The following is a 16,397-nucleotide window of genomic DNA, read 5'->3' as shown; positions in this document are numbered from 1 at the left end:
TCCCTTGAAAGAAATAGCTTCAGATAGTTTCACTATGTTTTGTGAACAAATCTATTATATCAAGAATGAATGTTCATCATTATTGCAGAAATGAGATTTGTTTTGATAAACATGATAGCTCCTTTTGCTTATTTTTAGACTGTTCAGCAGACATGATCCTCAAGCTGAAGAGGCTCTAGCAAAGAGGAGAGGGCGAAATAGTCCAAATGGAAACCTTATTAGAATGTTGGTTCTTTTCTTTCTTGAAAGTGAGGTAAAAAATTAATTTTTAACCTTTAAATGTTTAATAAAACCTGGAACTTTAATGATTTGTCAACATACAGTAACAAGTTGTCTTTCCTTTTTTTTTTTTTTTTAATAATTTCAGAAATACTGTATGCCCTTTACCCTGCCCCCCCATTTCCTTGTCCATCAAGCAAATGCGACTCAAAATCATCTTCATGGTTTATTTTGCTCTTGCAGTACCCACTGTACTCAGTTCTGCATTGCTGGTAGTATGGTGGCTACTGCATTGCTGGTAATATGGTAAGGATTCATTGCTACATAGAAATGTAACTGCTTTTTGTTTGGGTTTTTTTTAAGATAACCACATTAAGGAGTATACCTCTGGAATTACTCTTTATGGAGTAAAATCCTTTAAACCCAAAAGGAACAAAAATTACATAATGTCTCGAATTATTATTAGTATCATAGAATAATTCAGAGTGAAAAGGACCCTGAGGGTCATTAGCTCAAAGCAGAGTCAGCTGTGAGATTAGATGAGGTTGTTCAGGGCTTTATGCAGTTGCATCTTGAAAACATCAGAGGATGAGGAGTTTTATAGTAGGCATACTAATAGTCGGGGAATGGCCGTGAAGTGCATGAAAACTTGAGAAGATAAATTACCAGGTACAGGATGCTCTGAAGATAGAGGGGGAGAGGTTTAAAAATGTGATACATTTGATTTGGTAATAAATAGGTGGCAAAGGAAGACTGCAAGAAAGGAATGACAGAAATGTTTCTCTGCAGAAGAGAGGGTAATATATTTTGTGTGAAAAGCAAAAGGAAAGGTATTGCAATTGGGTATTTAAATTGTTATGAAGCCTTGAACAAGAAACTTGACTGTGAGGGTGAAGAGAAACATGATCAGAGATGCTGAGAAGGAAGGATAATATTTAGGTACAGGGTTAATATTAACATTTTTTAGAAACACCTTGTAAGCCTACAAGTTAAATCTGGATGAAATGTCACTACATATGTGAGCCTTCAGAATGCTATCTGAATGTATTTTTAGTTCCAGCTTCTTAAAAACTTAGATTGTAATAGATCACTGTATTTTCTGGTGAAAATACCTTAAATCTCAGTGCATGTGATTGGGAGTTACCTAGAGTTAAGCTTGTCTACCTTTCTAAGGAGAAAAGAAACTCAGCTTTGCTCCCAAGGCCATGATCAGTGAAGTGCCTTCCCATGCAAACCATATGCTGCTCCCTGAGATCACTTCTCTCTCAGGGCCAATTCTTGCTATTGCTGTTTTTGAGGGAGTTGTTAGAAACAAAGTAGAATATTATGACTCCAGTTTTAATAGAGTTGGAGAATTGGGAGTTTCTGTCTGCATAGGACTAGAAGATGTAAGCACTGCAATCTGAGAGGTTGTGTTCAGAAGAGGGAATAGGTAAACTGTGACAAGCATCAGTAAGCTCTGTGACGCATGACATTTTACCCAAAGCTGTCAGAAACAGAAGAGTGCATAAATGTGCTGACACCTCCTTCCTTACGCTCTTAGATGTTTTCCGGTTACTGAATCAGCCCATGTCTGGGAAGCAAATCAGAACTGCATATTGTGCTTGTTACTTTTTAAAGTAGTTAAACATCAATTTATAAAACAGGAGAAGCCTATGGATTATTTTTCTCACTTTACAACAGTTGTGTTAATTCATATAGAAATTTTTTTTTGCAGTTAAAGTTTATGTTAATTCTGTACTCCCTGGAAACAGTAGAATTTCTGCTACCATTTTCTGAGCATGTAGCAGCATGTATGAAAAACAAATGCCTGGTCAAAATGAATATATTGCAAATCTCTCCTAGTCTCATGTCTCACCACCTCTCCTTTTTATAATGCAGTAAGAAAAGTGAGGAAGGGTAACTTTACAGCTTCTAAGTCAAAACTCTGAGAAAGATTTTTCACAAACAAGCTGCTTTATGGAGAAGAAGCTCAATTACTCCATTTTCCATTAAAACATATCCCCATTGTCGTGCAGTTGTATCATTCAGTTGGAAGAAGACCTTCCAGAGTTAGTCTCAAACTGGGTTTTCTTTCCAACTAATGTAAGAGTACATGCCCAAGACACTCTCTGTGGCCAAATCATTGTGAAAGTTGAAGAACTGCTGCTTGTACCAGAACACTGAACTGATGGTTGCTTTGGATTTTCTAGTTGCATGAACATGCAGCCTATTTGGTGGACAGTTTGTGGGAGAGCTCTCAAGAACTTTTGAAAGACTGGGAATGTATGACAGAATTGCTCTTGGAGGAACCAGTCCAAGGAGAAGAAGGTAGTTGCTTAACCTCTATACTTTATTGATATTGCACAGTATCATTAATTATTCCTTAAAAAGGTGTTTCACTGAGGGTGATAGAGGTATTTATGTTGTGGTTTGTTTAGAATGCATAGTTTGGTTTAATCCGTTTTTAATGTCCTTTGCTTCAAAGGCGGCATTTTTGTACTCTGTTTTTCATCTTGTGATGTCTGCTGTACTGTGGTTCCCTGATATTAATGGCAAGGACATCTTCTTGTTTGAATGTCTAAATAGTGTATACATTAATGTTTCAATAAAAGAAATAACTAATACAATTTTGAATAAAGAAGTAATTCAGGTGGTGTTAATGAAATATGGAGCTTTTCCAGACAGTGTTAAAACTTAATGAATTCTCAAGAGGGGGAAAAAAAAAAGGAGAGGATTCTTTCACTGTTAGTTTCGAATCTCCTTTAGCTCTTAATAGATCTGGGCACACAAGGTAGTGGGGGAGGTTGGTGGCCAAGTGTCGCTAATGGTAATGAGTGTCATTCAAGATCCTTTAAAATCCTTCAGGATTCTCCTGCTTCAGGGACCTTAGCAGTGGTGAGGTGGTTGAAAAACCCGGGTATGCTTACTGCCTCCTAGCATGATGTGCTCATCATCTCCATGTTTCAAAATCTGACCTTTTGGTATCCCCCTGCTACAACTGTGGTATTTATGTGGTAATTTCCTTAGGAAATTAGGCACTTCGGTTCTTTGTTTCTGCGTAGCCTAGTGAGATTTGATCCTCTAGATGTGACCCAAAGTGCTTCCCAAAGAACAGAAATAATACTTCATGAGAGTAAGAATATTTTTTAAGGAAATGACAGTGAACAGATAGTCATTCTGTCCTCCATGACGCTTTTTATTTCGTAGAACTTTGTTATATTCCTCTTCATTCATCCTTTTTCCAGACTACATTTCTCTGGACTTCTTTCAGTTCTGCCATATCTGATTTGAGATGATGTGAATGGTGATTCAAGGACCAAGCAAGAAAGCCTTGGTTTTATAAATGGGACAAAATGACGTTGTCTCCGTGGTTCTCTATTCCCTGTGTTTTACAACCGCATTCATAGGTTTGTCATCTTTAAGATGTCTTGCACACACATCAGCACTGATGTTACTTGTTTTTCTCCCTCCATAGCAATGTCTGACCGGCAGGAGAGTGCTCTTATTGAGCTTATGGTGTGTACAATCCGACAAGCTGCTGAAGCACATCCTCCAGTAGGAAGAGGCACTGGCAAGAGAGTAAGTGGTACTGCAATAGGCAGCTCAGACCTGTGTGTGTAACTGTAGTAACATAAAATATTTGTCTATGATGCCACATTTTGACACTTTTAAATTAGATTTTTGTATTAGGTGTTTTCTGTTTCATGTGAACATTTTTGAAGAAAAATAGTAGACATTCTGTTTCTGGATATGTTTGAGTTTTTGTTTACTTGTTTCATGTTGGGTTTGCATTGACAAGTTCAGTAATACAAATTTACAGCATGAAAACAGTTTTTAAGTATTTTTTAGATACTCTTTTATCATACCCCTGGCTTACATTTGTAATGTACCCTCATCTACAGCCCTTAGTGTTAAATCTAGATTAGAATTGAAAGTGTAAAGCTCAGAAGCAGAATAAGATTACCTCTCACTTTCTTCCATAAAAATGAACGTGCTGCTAATATGGACAAAAATTTGCAGAAAAAGCCAACAGTATCTTCATCATGAGAGTAGTTAAGTGCTAGAACAGAAGCTGAGAGTTTGTGCAGTTTTGAAGATTTGACAAGACAAAACCCTGAGCTCCCCAGTCTGACCCCTGAGCTGGCTCTGCTTTGAGCAGGAGGGATGGGACTGGGACCAACCTGAATGCATTTTTGGTTTTATGTCCCCTTTGGCCTCTTCCACTGAGTGCCCTCAAAGTTTAAGAATTTGACATTCTGGCCATATTGCAACCTAGCTGCCCCTTTCATTTATTTTATAGTGACTGTTTCAAGATCAGTGGAATTCCATTCCTGAGGCTGGGCATGCACTTTTAAGCATTTCAGTATAAGTCACAAGGTCAGGGTGATCAAGAGGCTTCCAGCTGTATTCTCCATAAATACAGCATCCACATTCCAAAAAAGTCTCAGCTTCCCAAATGTATTTCACCGATTTTTGGTAGTCTTCCTCTTATTTAGGTTAAACTAAAATGAAGTAAACCCATGTGAACATTTGGTACTTTTGTTAGGTTGTGTTCTATAAATCATAACTAGTTTATTAAAGAAAGCCACAGACTTAATGAAGGTGAAATCTGGAGATAGACTTGGCATTCTTTATTGCTAAACTAAATGCAGTTACTTAGCTTTGTAATCTGTACATGCCAAAAGCAGATTCGCATCATGTCCAGAAACAGCATCCCAGGAAAAGCTCCAAGAAATCATCAATTTAAACAAGCTTTATGTACCTCAGTTTAAAAAAGCATATTCTGAGAAACTCCTAATTTATTAAAACACTGTAGGGGTGAGGGGGGAATCTATGAAAGCACATACTTGAATTTACACAAGCGTGTATTGTCCTGTGTTACCAAAACTGTATTGTAAGCACAACTTGATTGTGTTTTGTCTCCAGCTGTAAGCCATTCTAGCAGATTAAACAACCTTTAACAAAAGTTGTATTTTCTGTTTAGAGCACCAAATAATGTCACTATTAGTTTTCCAGGTATTTTTTCTCTCTCAAGAGATCTAAATTTCAGTTCACTTAAGTTCAGCAAATTGCTTAGTCTTGGATTTTCAATGTCTGTATTTCTTCAAAGCTAAAGAGAACACTTCAGTAATATAAATTTCAGCTTCTGAAGGGGGATCAAAAGAGACTCAAGATCATTCTAGGGATCCAGATTAATTAATAGCACCACTGAATAGCAATATTTGGTCACCAGAATATGACTGGGTTGTTAGGGGATGGGAGCCTGACTCGCTAGCTGCATTTTATTGCCTTCAGATGAGCAAGCAGCTTTTGCTGGCACAGGTGGTGCTGCACTGTGAGTTGGTACAGGAATTGCGGTTGCTGCTGCACGTATCCAGCTGTCTGCCATGTACTGTGGAAGTGGTTTCTTACTCTGGTTACAAATCTGTTCCCCTTCACTTCCATGGTTATCCTGCTGACACAATAGGCTACCTGTCATCCAAACACATGTTTTGTTTCCAGCTGTTCCTCCTCACTTACAGAGAGATGTAGGTATGACATTTAGCTTTTGCTTCTTTTCAGTTAGATCATGAGTTGTGGGATGGTAACTGCAGGAATCTCTGACTTGTCAGTAGAGGTTTGTCATGTTCTCATGATCTCGCTAGCATATTCTCTGAGTTGAAATGGGAGCAGATTTCTAATTATGCACTCACCTTCTTGTGAAATAGTTTCTTCTCTGACTTTAGCTTGTAACCCTTATTGTGCAGTCTGGCAGCTTTGCTATACATAAATCATTAGCTAACTTGAGTATTTTATTATCATTATTTGTTCTCAAAAGTATTCTCTCCTTTTCTGAAGCCAAGAAGCCAGATCTAAGCTTTTATGAAGCATGCTGTTTTGATTATTGTCTCTCTATTCACTGTTTCAAGGTGGTTTTGCTATGTCAGCATTAGTAGCTTCATTATATCTGTCACTGAAATTTGTAAATGAGTTCTCTGAACTCGGATGTATGTTCTCACTGAGAATTACATTCCAGTTTAGAGATGAGGCCATGAATCTGCTAATGAAAACCACTGTTACAGTGTGGTTTGGTTTTGGTTTTCTTAATTACACTTCAGTTCCCCCTGAGGTCTTATATTAACACTTCGTTTATTGTATGAAAGCCAGAGCTCAATTCGCTTGGAAGCAATAGCAAAACTTCCACTGACTTGGGTTATATTTGAGTTTCAATCCTAAAAAAATGTTGATGTCTCGAGACAATATCATGTTGAATGATATAATACTTTCCTTTCAATCACGGCTTCTTAGGACACACAGTCCTCCCATTTAATCACTCCTCAGTCCAAATGTGTTTGAGTTTTTTATTCCCTCCTCTTTTGATTTATTAAAAATACACCTGCATGGATTTTTGTTTGCAATGCAAACTTTAGAAAAAATAATGCTATATGCAGAAATTGTATTTACTTTAGTTATTTTTGATCACTTGCAGGTCTTGACAGCAAAAGAAAGAAAAACTCAGATAGATGACAGAAATAAATTGACTGAGCATTTCATTATTGCACTTCCTTTGTTGCTATCAAAGGTACATTTTTCAACAAAATAAATTTGTCACTCATATTTACAACTGTCTTTAAACTTTTTTATTCTGAGCATAGGTGTTTATTTTTACTTCACTATTTTTTTGGTTTGTTTCAATTATGTTCTAGTATTCTGCTGATGCCGAAAAGGTTGCAAATCTCCTGCAAATCCCTCAGTATTTTGATCTGGAAATCTACAGCACAGGCAGAATGGAAAAGGTATAGTACATTGGGCAAAATAAGTCTGGTAGCTTTTAAGTAGCTGATTAACTATTCTAGTCACACAGTACGGTGCCTTCGTTTGGCATATTTGTAATCTAGCCTTGATTTGGTGTGTTCTTTGAATGTCATTGTTCCAGTAAGGTGAAAACTGAACAACTTCTTTCATCTACAGCATCTGGATGCCTTACTGAAACAGATCAAGTTTGTTGTGGAAAAGCATGTGGAATCCGATGTTCTCGAAGCCTGTAGCAAAACCTACAGCATTCTCTGTAGTGAAGAATATACAATCCAGAACAGAGTTGACATAGCCCACAGCCAACTCATTGATGAATTCGTGGATCGATTCAACCATTCTGTAGAAGATCTGCTGCAGGAGGTTTGTTTTCTTAAAATTGATTTAGTTAGACTACCTAAAATATGCTATGATAAACTGCAGAAAAATATTCTTACCAAGTCAAGATTAAATGATCCATTTGAAGACATAGTGCAGCAGTAACTATTTCATAATTATTTGGAGCTGTTTGTCCACGTAGAAAATTCCTTGGACTAGCCATTAAACCTGCAAAGCATCGATGCTGTAAAAAAGACCACAGGACAATCCTGCTTCTGAAAATTTAGTCTAGTATTTAAACAGTCCACAGAAGAAATTAAATGAATGAATGGTTGAAAGCTGATGAAAAATGCAGAGAATGGTGCATTTACATTAAAGCTTGTGGTGATTCCAGTAGTCCCAAATGGATATGCAGGCAGCAGAATCAAGATTGGATTGTGTCTTGAATGAAAGACGGGATTTAGTAAAATATTTATAATGGCATATTGAAAGAGCTCTGGAAAGAATGAAATAAAGGTACAAGTCTGAAACCTGGAAATACCTGGGATTTACTTACAGGAATTTATCCTTCAAAATACATAAGACAGAATACATTAAATAAGAACAGAAACCTTACTTATTTTTTCTTGGCTTACATCAATTTAACTTTTTGCAGCACTACTTAATTTGTTGTAATTCTCATGCTTTTTAAACATAACTTAAAGGCTGCATAGATTTTTTTTTTTTAATTCACTTATTCTAGTCATGCACTGCACTGTGGCAGATATATTTAATTCTTGATGTACATACATAGAAAGTTAAGCTACTTTCTATAGTTAAGTCTCTATTTTAGAATTGCATATTAAAGAAAATAAGCTTTTGTCTATCTTTAATAGCCACATACAGGCATATTGTATATATGCCATGTCACTTGCAGAGTAAATGAAATTTGGTCTGTTGCTGTAGGGAATGTACACGCATACAAAAAGCAGTGCATGCAGGAAGCAGGCACTCCCCAACCCACTGTCCATTCTTTGGTAGAATACATTTACTTTGCTGTCTACCTGTCTGCCATTTTATATGTGCTTTCTCAGAAACTTGTGAGCAGAACCTGAAAATGCATTCCAGAATTTGTGCTACTTCTCTACCCATCTGTGTGTGGCAAGGGAATCCTTTTGGCTAATGCCGTGTTACATGTCTTAGCCATCTGTTCTCATAGCCATGGATTTTTGAAGTTACTCACCTCTGGTCAACAGAACCAAAAACTCAAAGACAAAATCCTTGGGGAATCTATTGCTGACTTGGGTAGCAAAAAGGGCTAAAGTTGGACTGCCAGCACAAAGATCCAGCTTTAGAACCAGCTGAGTTCTCCACACCAGATGCCCAGCAACTGATCACCATAAATAGTGACCTTCGCTATTTCTGTTGATACCCGCTGACAGAGGTTTGGAACTCTGGTGAGGTCCTCACGTTTTTCACTACCCACACATCCAACACCAAGGTTCAGTCTGGCTCTATATGCAGAAACGAACCTCCTATCTTGTTTCTCCAAAGCTGGCTCTTGGAGAATCTTCAGCTTATGTCTCCACAGCCAAGCTCAGATCAGCAAAAAGCATCTCATTCACACTGTCTTGCCTCGAGATGGAAGAAGGGGCCTATGGGTTTTTTCAAGAATCAACACCAAGAAGCAAGTAGCATCCCAGTTCTTTGACACTGACTTGCCATTTCTGTTATACTGTCTTGCAAGACATTATGAAAATGTCTCCTTTCAGCTTTTTCTCAGAGTTTTATCTTGGAACTTCTCCAAAGCAAATGCCATGTTTGTGCTCTCTGGAGACAGTTGTGTAACAGCCAATGTAACAAACAGAAATTAGGTCTGTCTGAGGACATGCAGCTTTCTTGGAAGAGCCCCTTGAAGTTTCCACACTGTTCAGCTGTATAGACATTATTCATTGTGGATCCATTCAAAGATTCAGAGGTGGCAGCTGCTCTTTCCCCGAATTACCCATTCTCCTCCACACAGCAGCTTTGAAGAGAAGTTCATTTAGTGTTGAGTTTGGTTTACTGTAGCATGAGTCCTCTTGTTCTTGGATTCTGTGATCTGAGGAGATCCAGTGCTGTCCTTCCCTTTGCTGCCTCACAGTCCCTAGCAGTGTTTTTTCAGAAGCCCTTTTGAGGGGTCCTTTTCCAGAGGCAGGGTGGTCTCTGGGCCTCAAAGAACCAAGTTCCAACACTACAAGCAGTAAAGATGAAAGGAAACTGGATGTCTACATCTCTTCCACCCCCAGCCCACATTTCAGATCAGTTATGCCAGCAAAGCATTTAGGTCCAGCTGGTTGAGACTAGGGGTACATGAATATTGAGAGAGTTCCGAAAACACAACGCTGTATTTTAGGTACACTGTTCAGGTCTGCAGTCCTGTCCTCTCTCTTTCCAACTCTGCTTGAAAGATCCCTCCAGCCTCACCTTTTACCCAAGGGGAATCAGGTGAGAGCAGTGAGATCCTGGGGTTCACAAAGGACCAGTCTTCTCAGGAGAAATAAACTAGGGGAGAAAAACTTATTTCCTGCAGTTTTGCTTTATTACTAACTGCAGTTGAATCAGGAAGCCTGTAACTGCTTATTCCCCTTCTATTTCCCTTCACTTCTCTTTGCAGGCTGCTTCTCTTTATGCAGTGCTCCAGTGCAAAAAGCCCTGGAGGGTGCGCTGAGGTTACTGAGCAGAGAACAAGGACTGGGCTCACAAAGGAACATGGGCCAGCAATACCAAAATACTTCCAACGTATCCCCTTCCTTTACCCAGCTTGGGAAGGACTAGAGAAATGCAAGCAAGGGCTTACAATCTTTGTGTCTCTATTCACTTGCATGAGAGAGGGATGAAGACTGAGGATTTCAGAGAAAAGCTGTGGCTGAAAGTCATATGAGAAATGAAGAATTAAGAGTTTTAGATCCCTAAGGAAAAGGGAGTGTGGAGGTCAGACGTGACATAGAGAAGGATGTGAAGACAAAACCCAGATAAAAGTAGGAGACAGCAAGAAAGAGAACAGTGGTAGCAAGGATTGAAAATTTTGGCCTTTGTGATATTCTTTGCTGGGTGATACTTGGTAGAATAATTAATTTTAATAAGTCTATTTCATCATTTTAAAGATATTTTAAATTCAAAAGTGTGTGTACTTGTACCCAAGCAAATATCCCACTGCTTTGTGGCTTCCCACTAGGTTGATAATGAGAGAAATACTGATTGATAATTGCTTCTGAAGGCAGGAAAATGTCTTAATTGTTAGGCTTTTAGTTCAGAAAAAAACGATCAAAATGAAATGGAGAATTGTTGTAAGTGGGTTTCCTGTTTCAGAAAGGTGCTGGAAAAAATAAGTTTTGGAATACCTTATTTCCACTTGTTTTACTAAGAGAATTTGCTGTTCAGTTTGCATAAAATATTAGGATAATGGTATTTTTAAATGCCAGAAAGAAAAAATTAAATTTAAATTAAAAGTTTTGATTGGATTGTGCAATGTTTATTCTTGGGCTGTTGTTTCCTCAAATTTGTAAAATCTAAATTAAAAAAAACCTAAACATCCCTTCCATCCATTTCTGAATGTAAGTCAGTCTGTGCACATAATGTGATTGTCATGCATTGTGGTGTGTAACACAGTGAACAGCGATGAAGGATGTGAAAAGAAAGACATTTTCCCACTGATGATTTAAAAAAACTTGCTATTGGCATCTGCAGGTTTCTGGCGTGGAGCAAGGCAAGCACCTGGCTTTATTCTTGTAGCACATTCATCCACTGATGGTTAAACTGCAGTTCAGTCCTTTTTGTAAAATAATGTAGAACTCAGATTTTATTCTTAGGAATGATTTCTACTGCTAGAGGATACTGGTTTGAGTATCAGCACAGTGATACTGTTGAATATTGCCAGATGATCTTGCTTATTTCCTAGTGCTATGCAGTCATTATTTAATATTATTACTATGGAATCTAGATAAAAGTAATTGGAAAAATTGGAGTCATTTTTGGTGTCAACATAAACCCTCAAAGAAATCTGCTCCTTCCTGTGAAGCAATGTACTCTGCTGCATTGCTGAACTCTCTTAATGGATTTCCTTTCATTTTCAGGGAGAAGAAGCTGATGATGATGATATATACAATGTGCTCTCCACATTAAAGAGGTTAACATCTTTTCACAAGTAAGTGATTTTTTTCTCCCTCAAAAATCTACTGTGTGAATTTTATCATTTCAGCGAGTATCAGTTGATATCTAGTGTTAAGAAATGAAAAAATACATGGCCTGAAATATGAAAGAGATTGATGAATGATTAGTGGTATTTGTCAGCATAACTGCTTAGATTAATCTGGGTCCTTGCTTAGTTAATGCCATTTTACAGATTTGATTTGTAAGTGGCATGCCATGCCTTGCACTAAATGTTTTTACACCTACGAGTGTCTTGCTAAAAGTCATAATTCCCTGCACGACAGACAGTGCACAAGGGACACTTCTTATCTCTGGCGTCAGTGGATGCAGGCCAAATCTGTGCTTTGAGCCTCAGGTTAGGAGAGCCCTGGAGGAAGTTGTTTCTCATTTTTCAATGCTTTCCAGATACTCCTCCACAAAATCCTAGAAATAAGTAGTAGTAGTAGTAGTAGTAGTAGGAGTAGTAGTAGTAGTAGTAGGAGTAGTAATAATAATAATAATAATAATAATAATAATAATAATAATAATAATAATAATAATAAATAGTTTATGGTGAAAGTCTGGAAGATGCGTTCTTTTCCTGCAGAAATGCCAGGAGTAGTTTCTAGTTGAATTGTTGGTAAAGTCTGACTGCGTGTATTGCACAGAAACTCCTTCACTAAGCGTGATCCAGCTCAGTGGAACCAGGCAGCAGCTTTTCAGGGTCCTGCTGCTCTCAGTTAGACCTACAGGCACCTTCATAACTTCTAGTGCAACCTGGAAAATTTAACTTCAGCTGTGAATTTTGGAGCATAGTACTAAGACCTAATCTTCCCCTCTTATCAACTATAGGAAGTAAATGCTCCTGGTCACATAAGGCTTCATGTGCAGATGGTGGAGAGCCACAAATTATTTCTTCCTCATCACAAGATGCGAGAGGACCTTGCTTCTGCCACTTCTTTTATACAAATTGGTTTTAGTGATTTCATTTTTCTTTTCTTTCTGTGCTTAGTCTTCACTTACCCTGAATTCTGCATTGGATGACTGTATGAAATGGTTCTGCAATATCTACTCTTTGTTTCTATTCAACAAGAGTCCCACAGAGATCATTAAATCGTTACTAATTTCCGTAGTGCAGCAGGCTGACACATGTGCAAATTAGGTTTTCAGTCTCCCTGGTAACATGCTGGAGCTAGTTCTACCTCTCTTGAGAGGACTGATGAAAGCTATAGTTCACAAGCAGCACAGATCTTAAGGGTTTTCTGAGAGTCTCCCATACATATTTTTCCCTTTGGGGTTCCAAATCTCTAGAGAGTTAATTCAGACTATAAAGAAAGTTTTGTAGAATAATACACAAATCAAGGTTGGGGACATCTGCCTTCACCTTCAAAAAATAGGAAAGAGAATAGAAGCTAAAGAGCTGAAAAGCAGCTGTGTATCATTTCTCAGCTGATTTGTTATTTATTATTATAGTTCAATTGGAATTTCTAATTACTATCTACTTGCATATAAAGAAGTAATGAAATCTTTTCATTACTCTACTGAATGTTACATCTGATGTGATTTCTTTGTGAGAGGAATCAATCATACCATCCGAGACAGAATTTTTGCCAAACCTTTAGCTATGAGATTAAGATCTTCAATTCAAAACTCGCATTGAGCATTCTTATCTCAAAGAATGGTGACTGTTGTCTGATATTGTCATTGTCTGTCATCAATTGGGAGCCAAAAGTTATAAAATCAATGTAAGAAGTTGAAATTGCAGGCTAACAACTGATGCCTTTCAGATCTTCTAAAAATGCACTGACAAAGTAGTTGCTGAGACTTTGAAAAGAAACAAGTCTGTCTTTTCTTCCAGTGAGAGAAACTCCACTGAGCCTTATCTGTGCTTGTGTTTCCTCAGTGGTTGCTGCTTGTTTGTATTTTAGGAAAAAGAAGCCCAGCAAGGTACAGGGGATTATCAGAAAAGTCTTCCAGACCAAAAAGCTTGTACACTGTGATTTCCCAAACCTGAGCTAATCCTCTTTCTGAGAGGGTAATGGCAACAAAGGGCTTACAGCACACTTTTTAATTCAAGTCTTTTCATCAAATAAGGATATCAGTATTCCAATACAAATGAATTTCATCATTACAATGTTTTCAGAATATGACAATAAATTTTCTTAAGGTCTTTGGAATAGAACACCTGGACTATACACCTGGACTTCCCTTTTTGCCAGGGTCTCACTGACACAGCATTTTTTCTGTCCTTAAGTACATGGCTGTAGTAATTCTCCAGATATGAGTTATGTTTTTTGTCAGAAGAAGCACAATCAGTCAGGACACTTCCAAGACATAAATTCACAGACAGACCAGTAGATCTTCTCTTCCTGTTATGGAAACCCTTTGCTTAACCTTTTTTCCAGTAGTTGATGAGTACATCCTTCAGACTAAGTTAAAGAAGTTTATTATATCCAGAAGAAGTAAAAATAGTAATACATGAAAACTCAGCAGGAAAATTAGACTGCATCTAGCATGGCTGTTCAAAGCCCAAGGTACAGCTTCTCTCATTTTGTGCTTCTTTAAAAAGAGCAGCAGATTGGTGGGTGAAGAGAACACCTCTTCTAAAATGAAGTTTTCTAAGCTGCTTCTTTCCACACTTTCAGAAACACTGTGGGACTGGTACCTTTACTTCATCTGACTACTTCCTGGCAGAAATGTGCCCCAGCAGACAGTGCTATCTATAGGAATGAAAAGAAACCTGTGATGAAATGTTGGGCCTTGTTTTCTGTAATCCATTAAGACTCTCTGATGAGGAAGGGACTAAGGCAAAATTCTATGTTGTGTGAATTTTCATTCTAGGAGCCTCTATGTCAGTCTGAACCTCTGGGGAGAGTTGTATTGTGTCCAAGGTACCTTTTTAACTATCATTTTGATTGCTAAGCAGTTCAAAAGAGACAAAGGTGTACCTGAGGATACCTAATTTTAATGTGGAGGCTCTTCTTCAAGGAAGATTATATTGAAAAGCCCTATGCAACTTGTATATATTTGGAATTTTTCAGCTTTGGAAGCTGAAAAGCTCTTGCTGAGATCAGCTATAAGGCCAGGCTCAGAGCAAAGAGCTAAGGTGCCACCAGCTGTTGGGGCAACAGGGCATGTTCCCTGTGACGGCTGCCTGACATGGAGGGCCCTCAAGTGACAGAAATGAGACAGTTTTTCCTTTCATATTCTCTGTAGGATAATCTATGCTGATATCTGGCTCTGCACACCAAGGAGATTTTACTTCTTTAATTAAAGCGCTGTAATTAAGGAGGTACAACTCTGCCTTGCAAGCAACCCTGTGATTTGCTGAAGCAGCATCCATGTGCTTAATATCACTAGTCAGAGGCAGTTCTCTGACAGCATGTAATTTGTCTATGAAACATTTTATTTCCATACTTTGAAGACCATCCAGAATCTAAGGCGAGGAGAGTATTTTTACATTTTTGTTTCTTTCTAAAAAAGTTTTCATATTATTCTGTTCATGGCTTTGAATTAAAAGTCAAGATGCACCTTGGCTTAATGACACAACCCTGGAGTGCATACTTCACTTGCTGTCAGCACAAGGACGTTAATTGTTACCTTTTCTGTGAAACTTTTATCAGTGAGGTTTTCCAGGGCTAACATGCTCCAGACTGAGAGGCATTTCATAGTAGGGATTTCAACAGGATCTAGGTATTTCCAGTCTTGGGTTTAAGCTCTGTCCATTTCAGAACTAGAGAACCGTTCTTTCTGGCTGAGCAGGGTAGTTAATAAACAAAGTCAGGCAGCTCCAAAGCAGGGCAGACACAAAGGATGGGAAAAGCGAGCACCTGGGATGAAGAGGCTACTTTATCCAGTTTAGACTTGCCAGTTCAGTCTGAGTATCTTGTCTTCCAGGTGAGTATTCTAATCACCCAGTTTCTGATTATTCTGAGGTGGCTTGCTCTTTTATAAACGTATTATAAATTGTTTCAAATTATCTCAGTCTATTTCCAATGCAGAAAAATGTGTTAAACCTTTTTTTTTTTTTTTTGGTGAGAGAGAATTTTTGTCTTTCAGACAATCTGATGTTTTGTAATTTCTTCTGTATCTCTCAGTTCTGTATTAAAAAAGCTATATCATAAGCTATTGAGGTCTGCAAGGCTGTATAATATATGTTTCTAATCTCATTTGTATTCCTCTTGCTGGCAAATCAGGTTGGTACAACTCCAATGTGAAACAATGAATGGGGATCGCAACCACCAGCTCTGTCTCCTATACATGTATATCATGCTGTCTTACTTTAGATATTTCAGGACACTTAGTATCTATTGATAATGTATATTATTTTTGTCTAACTGATATGGCAGAAAAATATGTAACTTTATTTTGCATAAAGCCATTTTCCATTCAGTATACGTTGCTAGATTTTGGGCATAGTTTCTGCTGAGATGCCAGAGAAGTGCTTTCTGGAGTTCTGTCAATGGTTAGAACCAAAGAGGCCACACTGAGAAGGAGCTTTTAGCTACACTTAAGTAACCGTTAAAGATGTGTGGTATGCAGAGGATTTATCTCCTCCCTACCAAAACCCCATGTAGCAAACATTTTTCCTCGGTTATCAGGAAGCCTAACTTCTGCTTTTAGCATGGTGTGAACTCACTGTGCAGCTGCCTTGTCAGCAGGCTGTGTTGTCTCAGATTTGCAAAAACGCCAAACTGCTCACTGAGCTGCCAGGTCAGACTATGTTCTAGCTGTGATGTGGAATTTTGAGGAAGACAACTAATCTCTCTTCATTACCTCTTGTTTTAGTGCTCATGATCTCACAAAATGGGATCTGTTCAGTAACTGCTACCGATTACTAAGAACTGGAATTGAACATGGAGCTATGCCAGAACAGGTACGGTTAGCAATGCCTGCACTGCATCATTTGGGGATTCAAAGGTTTAAAGAGTCTAGTT

The 16,397-nt window shown here is 38.1% G+C and overlaps 1 protein-coding gene across 1 annotated transcript in view; it reads left to right on the top strand.

The window, feature by feature from the left end:
* STAG1 (STAG1 cohesin complex component) overlaps nucleotides 1-16,397 on the top strand; it is a 68,065-nt gene that overhangs the window by 18,506 nt on the left and 33,162 nt on the right. Inside the window, exons 7-14 of the mRNA XM_010166964.2 lie at nucleotides 139-253; nucleotides 2,412-2,529; nucleotides 3,677-3,780; nucleotides 6,671-6,763; nucleotides 6,888-6,977; nucleotides 7,153-7,356; nucleotides 11,406-11,476; nucleotides 16,249-16,336. Of these exons, the coding sequence (XP_010165266.2) occupies nucleotides 139-253; nucleotides 2,412-2,529; nucleotides 3,677-3,780; nucleotides 6,671-6,763; nucleotides 6,888-6,977; nucleotides 7,153-7,356; nucleotides 11,406-11,476; nucleotides 16,249-16,336 (883 nt within the window). The remainder of the gene's footprint in view (nucleotides 1-138; nucleotides 254-2,411; nucleotides 2,530-3,676; nucleotides 3,781-6,670; nucleotides 6,764-6,887; nucleotides 6,978-7,152; nucleotides 7,357-11,405; nucleotides 11,477-16,248; nucleotides 16,337-16,397) is intronic.

This window comes from Antrostomus carolinensis, unplaced genomic scaffold, assembly GCF_000700745.2.
Source record: "Antrostomus carolinensis isolate BGI_N321 unplaced genomic scaffold, ASM70074v2 scaffold44214, whole genome shotgun sequence".
Lineage (NCBI taxonomy): Eukaryota > Metazoa > Chordata > Aves > Caprimulgiformes > Caprimulgidae > Antrostomus > Antrostomus carolinensis.
This window is presented reverse-complemented; position numbering and strand designations above follow the sequence as displayed.